Below are 12,093 nucleotides of genomic sequence, written 5' to 3' on the forward strand. Positions count from 1 at the left end.
AATGTAATGATAATGATGAATAATAATGTTTTTCTGACCAACACTAGGCCCATGGGGGAGGGGAGGGGTGTGGGGGGGGGGGGAGAGTTGGGAGCTGGAACATCGTACCCTTATGATGGAGTTCATCTCTGGGGGGGTGACCTGCTTGGCCCTCTCTATGGCCCCCAGGACCTGCTGCTGGTGCTGGGGTGGGGGTGGGGGGGGGGGCAGGAGGGGGGGGGTGAAGAGGAGGGGAGGAGAGAAGGAGGGAGGGGAGGAGACAGAGAGACAATGAAAGAGAGACAGAAACAAGGGGAGGAGGGTTGGGGGAGAGAGGTGGAGAGGTTAGATCAATATCAATAGTCCCAACAGAGACCCTACAGCCCCCCCCCCCACACACACTCTTCCCTCATTCAGCTATTCATCCAGTCATATACACATTGACACACACACACACACATGAACGATCTGTCTCACACGCACAAACACCCCCCCCCACACACACACAAAGCGCTGTGTGACACTGGTGAATGGATGGCCGACTGGTGTGCTGTAATGGGTGGAGGTCAACCCCCTGGTGGGCAGATAAGAGCATGGCTTATCTGAATCACACAACCATTTATTACACTGACACACACACACACACACACAAACACACCCACACATATATAGGGGAAGGGGAGTGGGATGGAGGGGGCGGCAGAGGAGGGAGGGAGGGAGGGGGGAGCAGAGTGGAGGAAGAGGAGGAGGAAGTGAAAAAGGGAGGGGAGAGGGAAGAAAGGGAGGAAGGGAAACGATTGAATATGGCAGAGGAGGCAAAGAGAGGGGGAGGGGAAGGGAAAAATGCCAAGTGAAAGTGAGGAAAAAAGGATGGGGGGGGGGTGAGAGTGAGGAGGAGTGATGGGAGGAGTGAGAGAGAGAGGAGCGGAGGGAGGGATGGTGAGGGGTCACGGAGGTGGAGAGGTAATGAGGCGGGAATGAGGGTGATCTCATTCCAGGATGTAAGGAATAGGGCCGAGGGTCAGGGGGTTAGTGACGTCTTTGTGTCTGTGTCAGTGTGTGTCTGTGGCGAGTGTGTGTCTGTGGCGAGTGTGTGTCTGTGGCGAGTGTGTGTGTGTGTGCGTGCGTGCGTGCGTGCTTACCTCCTGGGACAGGTAGGGGAGGACTTGGGCACAGATCCCGTTCAATCTCTTCACTATCTCAGCCTGCGGAGGGAGGGAGGGAGGGAGAGGGAGAGGGAGATAGAGAGAGAGATAGAGAGAATGAGCAGAGAGAGAGAGAGAGAGACACACTCAGCTAAACACAAAGCACACTCCCTCATCCGTATGGGAAGCATCTACTATGACCTTCCCAAACTGGGTCACATAACTTTGACAATGCACAGTTGTACATGCGCGCTCGCACACACACACACACACACACACACACACACACACAGATATCAGACTTACAATCCCTTTATTCACCTCTTAATTTAAGTTGTGTGTACTTAATACTCTTTCCTCCTTCTCAAAACTCTTGGGACGCACACACAATCACACAGCCACATACACACACACACACACACACACACACACACAATCATGCGCGCACACATGCATACACACTTTCCTCGTTCTCGTCATCCACACTCCCTATCTTTCTCACATGCAGGTCTATTATCACATTTGGCTGGTAATCATCCAATCCGTCTGAGATATGCAAAGCAGCGGTAATTGTGTTAGAGCCTAATTCGTGGCGCGATGAGGAGAGAGGGGCCCTCCTAACAGTCATTAGGCATGCAGAGCACAGCTCCCCATCAAGCGCTTCACTCCTATCCGCTCATCATTACACGCACACACTCCCTGACATCTCTGTCTGCTCTAAAATGTCTCCACGGGACTCGCTCTCCGCTAACTATCGCTCTTTTCACCACCTTTTATGTCGTCTCTGTCCCCCTTTTTTTTTTTCCCCCTCTCCGTTTCCGTCTCTTCTTTTATCTGTGTGTTCTCTCATCATCTTCCCATCTCTGTCTCTCTCTCCCTCCCTCAGCTTGTTTCTATCGCTCTGCCTCTTTCTCCCGGTCTCTCGCCCTCTTCCTATTTCTGTCTCTTCCGCCTCTTTCCTTTGGTCTCTTTCTCTTTCGGTCTCCCCCTGCTTCTCTCTCTCACTCTTTCTTTGAGAGGTAAGTGAGCGTACATTCACCTACATAAAACAGCATTATATATGTGCATTAAAAATACACTAAAGACACAAACTAAAATCAAATACACAGTTTACACTAGGGCTGGGTGATTGGATAAATACATCGGGGACAAACTGAATCCATCGCTGTCTTTCTTGCCAACTTAAATTACTTTGATTTTTTGTAGTTTAAAATGTAGCCTGGTCCAAGACACTCAGATGGAGAAGCAAAGGGACAAGAAATATGCCCAAGTTCATTTAAAATGTATATAAAGACTGGGGCGTCCTGGTGGCTGAAAGGTCTAGGGTGCATACCAGGTAACTGCAACATCCTGGGTTTGAATCCGGCCCAGGACCTTTGTCACATGTCATCCCCCTCTCTCTCTACAGTCTTTCCAGTCTCCCTCCACTTAAACACAGCACAAAAAAGTAGCCTAAACACACCCAACATTTCACAGACATTTCCTCAGTGTGTTCCAGTTTTGTCCCTGTGTGAGCTTTTTCTTGACTGTCAGGACTTAAACTATTATTTAAAATGTAAAAATGCACCTTCCTCGCACATTTAAAACCTACATTTTAATTCAAGGCATCACACCGACACCACAATCACAATCTTATCTTAAAAACAAGTAGTCCAGAGCTCCACTACTGTTCAAAAAAATGGCCGCATGTCCCCCCCCCGGCATGGATGAATACATCGGGGAATCGGCTGTTTATGTAATGACGACTGGTTTGACGGGAGAACGCACACCATCGCCAAACCCTAGTTTACACACTGCATATGTTGTTAGCAGTGTACGGTGAAGGCACGCATACACTACACAAACAAAACAAAGACGCTGCGAGTGTGTGTAGTCGTCAGGTAGGGCGGGGTGAACACGGCACATTTAGGACTAACTACCGAGGAGAGCGAGCTGCGGTGGCTACGGGCGGGGAGAGGAAGAAAAACACAGCGAGGAAAACAGAACAACAGAAAGACAAAGAGGACCCGGCGACAATAAGGCTTCATTCAACATATCCCCCCAGTTCGATCCACAACTCAACTGCATGACTGCCACTCCTCAGCGAGAGAAAACGGAGTGAAATAGAGAGAGAGAGAGGAGAAAAGGAGAGAGAGTGAACAGGCAGAGAAAGAAAGAGTGGAGAGGCAGTTTTTTGAATTGAGTAGGACAGAGTGATCAAGAGGGAGCGATTGAATGTGTGAGAGTGCGAGAGAGAAAGAAAGAGAGAGGGAAATAGAGACAGAGAGGTGGAGAGAGGAGGAGGAGGAGGAGGAGCAGGAGGGGGAAACTGGCTGTACACAATAGGCCCAGACATGAATGCTCCTCGACACTCGTTTCCACACATCCCCTTCAATTTCAACTCTCTAATGGAACTAGCGCTCCTCCGCACCCACTCACAGTGCACAAAGCAAGCGTGCACAGGCACACACACACACACACACACAGAGGATAATAGGGGAGCACACATGCACAAAAACACACAAATACTTATGCACACGTGCACAGTGACAAACACACCAATGCTCATGCATGTAGGCTCAACCCACGCACACACACACACACAAACAGGGGAAAATAGGGAAGCACACACACTGTAATGTACAAAATTAGACACACACACACACTCACAAACACCCCAGGACACACACATACACACAAAGACACACAGGGTAAAATAGGCGAGCACACACACAAATGTAAAAACTGTGCACACATACACACATAACAGGCAATTAGGGAAGCACACACACAAATGTACAAAACACGCGCAGACACACACACACGCTCCTGGACACACACACAAACAAATGCGCGCCTGTACATACACACACACACACACTCCTGGACACACACACAAACACATGCGCGCCTGTACACACACACACACACACACACACACACACACACACACACACACACACACTCCCCCGCCTCTGACTGTGAATTTCTAAATATTTCATCCCTGTCAGATAAAGGAGTGGGGTGTGATGAATTGCACTCATGAGGCTGAGCACAGCTCTGTGTGTGTGTGTGTGTGTGTGTGTGTGTGTGTGTTTTTCCTTGCCTATAAAACTGCCTCTGTGTGTCTGTGTGTTGGACCCGCATGCATCACAGTACCTATGTTGTGCTTCCTGCCTCTGAGAGTCTGTGTGGGTGCATATATGTGAAGGTCTTTACATCACGGAAGCTGCTACTTCTGTGTGTGTGTGTGTGTGTACGTACGTGAGTGTGTGTGAGTCTCCATTTGTCAGTGTGTACGCAGTTCTGCCGATATGGCTGTCAGTGTGTGCCGTCAATCATATGACAGCGTCTGTGTGTGTGTGTGTGTGTGTGTGTGTGTGTGTGTGTGTGTGTGTGTGTGTGGAGGGCAGTGCCAGACGAGGTCACCAATAAGGGCTAGCCCTTCTGAGGCCCATCGCTCTCTCCCTCCTACAGCCTGGGCATAAATTACTCCCCCAGCATCAGCCGTACAAACTGATCTATGTGCCTCGGCCTGTCAGCGCTCCCCTGCCTGGGTGACGGGCTCCTATACGTTTTCCATTTCAAAAAGCCAGACTTATTCCACACTTCACTGTCTTGTCTGGATTTGAAGATTTGGACTGGTCTTCACTATGAAGTACACTACTAGTCAAAAGTTTGGACATACTCATCTTTCTTTATTTTTACTATTTTTCATGTTTTAGAATAAGAGTAAAGACATCAACACTATGAAATAACACAAATGGAATTATGCAGTGACCAAAAAAGTGTTAAATCAAAACTATCTTATATTTTAGATTCTTTAAAGTCGCCGCCCTTTGCCTTGATGGAAAGGCAAAGGCTTTGGAAAGAAATACATACATAGGCATCAATTTCACTATTTATATTTGTGTAAGAAACAAATTTCAAGCATTTAAGCATAAGCCTTTAGATCAAAATGGCTTTAAGAGAATGAAAAACATAGTTCAATTCAATCAGGTGTGTCCAAACAATGGACTGGTAGTGTCTGCTGATAATGGCGCTGCAAAATGACTCTCAAACAGGTAATATCACTCTATAACTGAAGATTATTACTTGCCAGCATCAACATCACATTGTGTGAAATGATAGTGGGTCGACAGCTACATAAAATGAGCGCTCATAACTGCGTCGGTACTGAACAGGTCCATGTTTTTCCACACTTTTTTGTGCAGTTCCTTTTTGAGACATGGAAATTATTACATTCGTTTCCTTATCCAGCGCTTTTCAGACTTGTGTTGGAATGCTGTATAGCAGGAACCAGAGTGAGTCGACTACGACATTAAAACTCGCCCCTCGGCGCCTGCATTTAAACACAGCCTCCGGTGACATCATTCAAATGTCTCAAAGCTCCTCAGAGAAACACTCCCCAAAGTGATGGGAGATTATCTCTGCCAGTCACACACCTGCCAATCAATGAGGTGCAGGTGTAGGACGGGGTGGGGGGGTGGGGTGGGGAAGGGGGAACACAGCTGTGTCTGCATCAACTGGTGGGAATCGCTTTACTCGCATCTTGTGAACCAATGATTTGCTTGCAAGGGGGTTTCAAGCTATCCTCTTGTTGAATCAGAATCACTTAAACTGCTGCGCACAATACGCGTACAGGAATTTGTTTCAGTCATATTGGGGCACATGAGACATATAGACAATTTTACAAAGTACACACTGGTGCACAACACACAAGACATTCCATTAGGGTTTTTCCTGCATGGGGAATATTTTGGTGGCGAGGAACTGAGAAACGGACCCTAACCCAAAAAAAACGTCACTTTGAATTGTTTGACTTTTTGGCTTTTGAAATGCGGCCATCCAACCAGCAGAGGGCATGCATCAGTGACACAAATTGGTAATTCATTAAGCAGAAGACACAGCAGCAGATGTCTCCTCAATGGTTGCGTAGGCAGGACTTCCTACTGTGCAGCTTGTTTGGCTAAAAACAGCAACTGTTATCAACTTAGGCAACTTTTCAGACCCCCTGGAGACTTTATTTCTCATCCATCCATCTATTTTCTAGCAGCTTATCCGGGTCAGGGTCGCAGTGGCAGCGGGGTAATCCATTTCTTTCAGTCGCTGCCCAACGCTCGTTACTATGGATGAGGGTCGGAACGAAGACTGACGGGTAAATCAAGAGTTCTGCTTTGTGGCTCAGCTCTCTCTCTACCATCAAGGTCCAATACACCGCCCGCAATTACACACAACAAATCTAGCTACTAATTCGGACCAACAAATTCACGGTGTCTACAAGTCCTGATAAAGTCTTAAAAATGTCTTCAATTTGCTTACCTAAATTCAAGGCCTCAAAAGTCCTTTAATACTCTTAAATACAACTTTTAAACCTTAAGTGCAGTTTTAGAGGTGTTCAAAATGTTTGTTGTGCTGTTTCTCTAATTTTCTAAGAAATCAGTCCACTCATGCAGACCTGTACTCTGATAGGACAACAGTGCTTTTTTTTCCCCCTTTCATTTTAAACATTCATTTCAGTGGCAAAACGGTCTTCTATTTCTTTCTAACTGGAATTAAAAATGTTTTAAAACATTTAAGATTTGACTTGATGAAACTTAGGGCAAATGCCACATCATCTCACAAAGGCCCATTTTAAGACAGGAAAAACCCGGACTATGGACTGGAGACTATTACTCTAGATCAATGCTCTACATCACTCTTTATATTCAACATCTATAGCTTTTTGCCTTTGTAAAGTGTGAAACCGTTTGTCTGTTTGATGTGGTATGTGATGAGAATAGAAGGGTTTTCTGTCAGAGGATTAAGTGTAGACTCACCTGCTTGTGCATCTCAATGTTGAGCCCGTAGGACATCTCATAGTACTGCGGTGGGAGTGGGAGGAAGACGGAGAAAGAGACACAAAGAGAAAAAAATGAGTAAAAAGCAGAGAATTAAATAAAGAGTAAAGATTTACTCAGGTTAAAGGAATGGGAGATTGGTGTGTTGGTCAACTCACACATTAAGTGTTGAGAACATATACACCAAAATCCACCAAAATGTGTCCCAGAAAAAAAGGCTTCGGTGCGCCATGCTAACACTATATTATGTAATCTTATGTAACTAGCATTATCCAAAGTAAAAAGACTGACATTTTAGTCATAAAGACTTGTAAGTGTTTTTTATTATATGGCCGGTAGATTCCTAAATTTTAAAAAATAACATATAATTAACTCAATATTGCTGATGTTGCCACAGTTTATTTTTTTGAACTATTTTAGGTGAGAAACCACGTATTCATCCTCTGCACACTGATTTTTAGCTGTACAGTGTCTCCTATTGCCCACCATGCTCACTTCATATGGAAACAAAACAAGTTACACTCAAAGTCCTGTGGGATGAGAGACTTTCTGACAGGGAAAGTAGTCCTGCTAGTTCAAAACGGTGTTATTTTTGCATCATATTTCATGTACATTTTACCAGTCTACTTGTACAAAACTGACAGAATTATCTGCATATCATTTAAATGTACTTACAATTTAGCTTTATAACTGCTTAAAGTTCTAATTTTTGTACTTTGGAGATGATGCTAGTTATTATTAGCCTATTATTATATATTATCTATTATTGCTAAAGTGTTAGCATGGATCAATGCAGCAAATGATTTACTAGGGACACATGAATGATTTTGGTGTCTATATTCTCATCACTTAAGGGGTGAGGTGACCAATCGTCTTGATGGCAAAAACCACAAACATAAGGAACTGGAATTACCCTTTAACACAAACTAGACCCTCATCCCCATAAGAGACATCTATTGACATCTATATGCCTCCCAAGATAATTTTGACTATTCACAATTTTGTATACACACACAAACAAACACATGTAAGCACAAACACACATGCATGCGTACATACATAGAGAAAACAAGATACATTTTTTAAAAAAAGGAAAAGGCACTGAGGGAGAAAGGGATAGGCAGTGAGAGAGAGTCTGTTTGTGTGTGTGTGTGTGTGTGTGTGTGTGTGTGTGTGTGCTCAGTGTTAATGAGAGGGCCACCCTCTAGGCGTCAACCCTGTTAATCACCCACTCTGTCTGCAGGGGCACTGGCTCTGTCACTGGAAAACAAACAACACACAGATCTCTCACACAAACACACACACACACACACACTTCTCTCGCTCGCTTGCTCTCTCTCACACACTCTCTTTTTCGATCTCACACTGACACTATCTCATACACACACACGCACACGCTCTCTCTCTCATATGCACACACACACACTTGCACTCTCTTACATGCGCACACACACGCACACTTGCACTCTCTCTCACACACACACACACACACACACACACATTCTCTCTCTCTCTCACTAGCCGCTGGGCCCACGCGGAAGCTCCCTAAAGTAATTACAGCGCTGGGGAAATGGAGGTGCCGCCGTCAGCCGGGGGAGTAGGGCAACCCGATAGGCTATTAGAGGAGGAGAGGGGCGGGGGGCGGGGGAGGGGGGGGTGGGGTCGGTCTGGGGCTACAAGGCCAGGCCTGCCACTGATGGAGTGGGAGTGTGTATGAAAGCATATGTGTGTATTGTGTGTGCACATGTGTGTGTGGTGTGTGGGGCTGCTGGCTGGCTGATGGAGTGCGTCAGTGTGTGTGTGTGTGTGTGTGTGTCAGAGAGAGAGAGACAGAAAGAGAGATTATCATGATATTTTAAGCAAAATCTGAATGAAGACAATTAGAACAGATATTTCTGAGGGAAAACAAAACATAAACATGAGTGCAAACCATAAACTGGGTGACTACAGGTTTAACATTTTTTTTAACCTTTCTAAAAATAAATACAAAAAATATGAAATTTAAGACCAATGCCATCCCCAAATAAATCTAAAAAAAAGAAAAAAAATATATAGATCAGCATAACCAGGGAAATGTCTCACTAGAAAAATAGTGAGAAGAGAAAGAGCTTTTTAAGACCCCTGAAACCATATTTAAGACCCAAATGCAACATTTAACCATATACCAGCGGCTTGAGTTTTTCCATTGTAATGTTGTACATGCTGTAGCTACTGTTGCCTGTAAAACAAGGTCTCTTACAACACTTGCAAACAGGCTTTGTCTTGTCAGTTGTCTTGTTGCTGTTTTCTTCCGTAATTGTGTGTCATGAACTTCCATTACATCTCTAATGTTTGCATAACTGTGCTTGTGTGTGTGTCTGTGTGTGTGTGTGCATGGCTGCTGGCAGGCTGAGAGAGTGTGTGAGTGCATGTGAGAATGTCTGCGTGTGCATATGTGCGAGTGTGCGCATTGACGTGTGCATGAGACACAGAGAGTGTGTGTGTGTGCATGTGTGTCTCTGCTGGCTGGCTGATGGAGGAGAGAGCAGTGCGGCGGCACAGATTAGATGAGATTAAAGCCAGTCAGAGGATCAATTAGAGGCAAAATATCAGACGGCTACACGGCCACGGCCAGCAACAATGAGATTAGCCCCGAGGTGGAGCAGAGAGCGAGCGTGCACATCTGTGTGTGTGTGTGTAACGTGTATGTGTAGAGAGAGAGAGCGAGAGAGAGAGAGAGAGAGAGGGGAGAGAGCGAGAGAGAGAGAAAGGGGTGGGGGAAGGGGATGACACATAACAACGCGAGAAACAAAAAGGGAGCTAAGATGAGAGGGGCAATCATGAAAAGAGCAACAAGAAAAGAGACACAAGAGAACGATTATGCTGCAAAGGGAAGGTGGTGGAGGGTAGAGAGAAGGAGAGAGGGGGATGAACAGAGGAGGCGGAAAAAAAAAATCTTGACGCAGGTAAAGAGAAAATTGCTTCGTAACATATGCGCAACATCAACACATGTACACGCATTTAATGTTTTATTTGCATCCACTGAATTGAATTTACATAAGATTCAAATATTACATCGGTTCAACATAGCTTGAGGACATTTAAGGATACAGAAATCATCGTCTCTGCCGCACACACACACACACACACAGCCCCACTCACCATGATATAATGGCGCTGCATCTCCGACTTCTCACTGGCCAACTTGTCACACTCCAGCTTCAAACTAGAGGGAGAGGGAGAGGAGGAAAGAGTCAGACCTTGTTAGTCAGCTAGACAGTGTTCTTTCCAAAGCGCTGACAGCGGGTGACTTCCTCCTCCTTCATCATCATTACCTCCACTTTCGTCAACAACATTGTCATCACCTTCATCATCATCAGTACCATCTCTCATCATCATTACCTCCACCATCATTACCATCTTCATCGTAATCACCGCCATCATCACCACCATCCTCACCCCAACTGTCATCACCGTGTGACTCACTGCCATCACCACCATGTTCACCAAGCCTCATGGTGTCAACTGACAGGAGGACAAGCTCATTCTGAACTCCAGAGAGGAGACTAACCTAAACGTCTGCTTTCTAAATCAGAGAAGAGGCAGTAAAGTAAAAGTCACGTCTAAATATAGTGTGGGAACGCTGGAGCTCTGAGGCTTGTCGCTGTCCCTGCGACAGCCATTAGCTGTAATCATGTCAGCGCTGATGTCACGCGAGGCGACAGGACAAAGGAGGACGCGTCAACACCGTCACCCTGCTCGTCAAAAGAAAAAGACGGGGGGGGGGGGGGAGGAAAAAAGCCCCTCCACGCGTTTGATTGAAGCAGCCAGCTACGACGCGCCAGTCTCGGAAGGCATCATCCGATCCGAGGATTGGGTAAGATCAGGATCAAATAAAGATACGTACACGCGTGCGGCGGATAGGTTCAGATTTGGGATAAGTCTGAAACCTGTTTGATGGTGTGTGTATATTTATGCTGGGATGTTCTCCTCAGCTGTCTGCGGGAATGACAGCTCGATTACAGCGAGCGCTGGCTGAATCTTCATCGTTGTTGGTTTTAACTGGCAGGCTGAACACAGCGTTACACATGGGCAATAATGGCAAGCTTACTCATACCGTGCACTATTGTGTTTATCCTATAATTTTAGCAGCAGCCACAGTGTTGGATGGAGCCAATTTCAGTTTTGGTTCAATGTTTCAGCTCCAGTTCTGGTGAAAGTGAACTGAAGCACTGAAACACATATCTGATATTTATATACTTGTATTAAGTAAATATCTTATTTGATACTTAAAATGGTAATCCACAAGATCCTTGTTTTTTTGATTGTGGTGACATCTTTGGTGATAAGATTTTGCTCTGCGCTTCCCAGAGATCACCTGGCAATTCAAAAAAAGTGTAGCTTTTCGTTTGATGAAGTTTGAGTTTCTGTAGGTGGCGCTCTTTTCTTCATCTGTTCAGCCTCGGTGGCTATCACTGCTCACGCTAACTACCCAGTTCTCTTTGTTTATTCCAAACAAACTGCTGTTGCTGCTGCTGGAAACATAAAACACATCCACTTCCGCGCAAGAGGATCTTTTTCTGGGAAAGACCTAGACTAAACTGGGTGCTGGGAACAACAAATGTAAAAGCCTTCATGAACTGGGTATAGGTTGAATCACCATTGTGTTACATCAATTGATTATTGATTACATTTATTCATTTGAAAATGCTGCAGATTATTACTTTTAATTTGATTTAAAAAAAATCATTTTTGAGTTTACATTTCTGTTTATCAGTGGTGTCATTTTACAGGAGACAACAGTATAGTATGTAAGCTTTATCTGTTAAATTGTTATTCATGTATTGTCTGGTGCTTTCTGTGGACTGTGTGTTCTGTCTATGTAATATATTGTGTACGATGAAATCTAGCCTATACTGTCTTCATGTGTGGAAAAATACCAAGACCTTGTAGATGTGAGATACACACTTACATAGGAAATGGGTGACAAAAGGTGATTGCAATTCTGCCCGTTGTTTTCCTTTTATCAGCCAGACAGATGCTGAGGCTACAGATGGAGCCATGTGCTGTTTATGATTTCGAGCAAGCCAGGTGAACAGGCCACACGGTAACCAACTCATCACCATTCACCCACAACTCCGCCTGAACAACAGACCGGGGTGGGGGGGGTG

General features: G+C 45.2%; 2 protein-coding genes across 3 annotated transcripts in view; both read right to left on the reverse strand.

Annotated features, from left to right (window-relative positions):
* Window positions 1-12,093, reverse strand: part of LOC139928106 (C2 calcium-dependent domain-containing protein 4C) — a 304,401-nt gene that overhangs the window by 173,012 nt on the left and 119,296 nt on the right. The gene's annotated exons all lie outside the window — the stretch shown is intronic.
* The window catches only part of tle5 (TLE family member 5, transcriptional modulator), a 34,200-nt gene that overhangs the window by 5,516 nt on the left and 16,591 nt on the right, over window positions 1-12,093 (reverse strand). For both annotated transcript variants that reach the window (XM_071920510.2, XM_071920509.2), the window contains exons 3-6: window positions 10,085-10,148; window positions 6,923-6,967; window positions 1,122-1,184; window positions 109-183 (exon numbers count right to left, since the gene is read on the reverse strand). In XM_071920510.2, the coding sequence (XP_071776611.1) occupies window positions 109-183; window positions 1,122-1,184; window positions 6,923-6,967; window positions 10,085-10,148 (247 nt within the window). The remainder of the gene's footprint in view (window positions 1-108; window positions 184-1,121; window positions 1,185-6,922; window positions 6,968-10,084; window positions 10,149-12,093) is intronic.

Source organism: Centroberyx gerrardi, chromosome 9, assembly GCF_048128805.1.
Source record: "Centroberyx gerrardi isolate f3 chromosome 9, fCenGer3.hap1.cur.20231027, whole genome shotgun sequence".
NCBI classification, from domain to species: Eukaryota; Metazoa; Chordata; class Actinopteri; order Beryciformes; family Berycidae; genus Centroberyx; species Centroberyx gerrardi.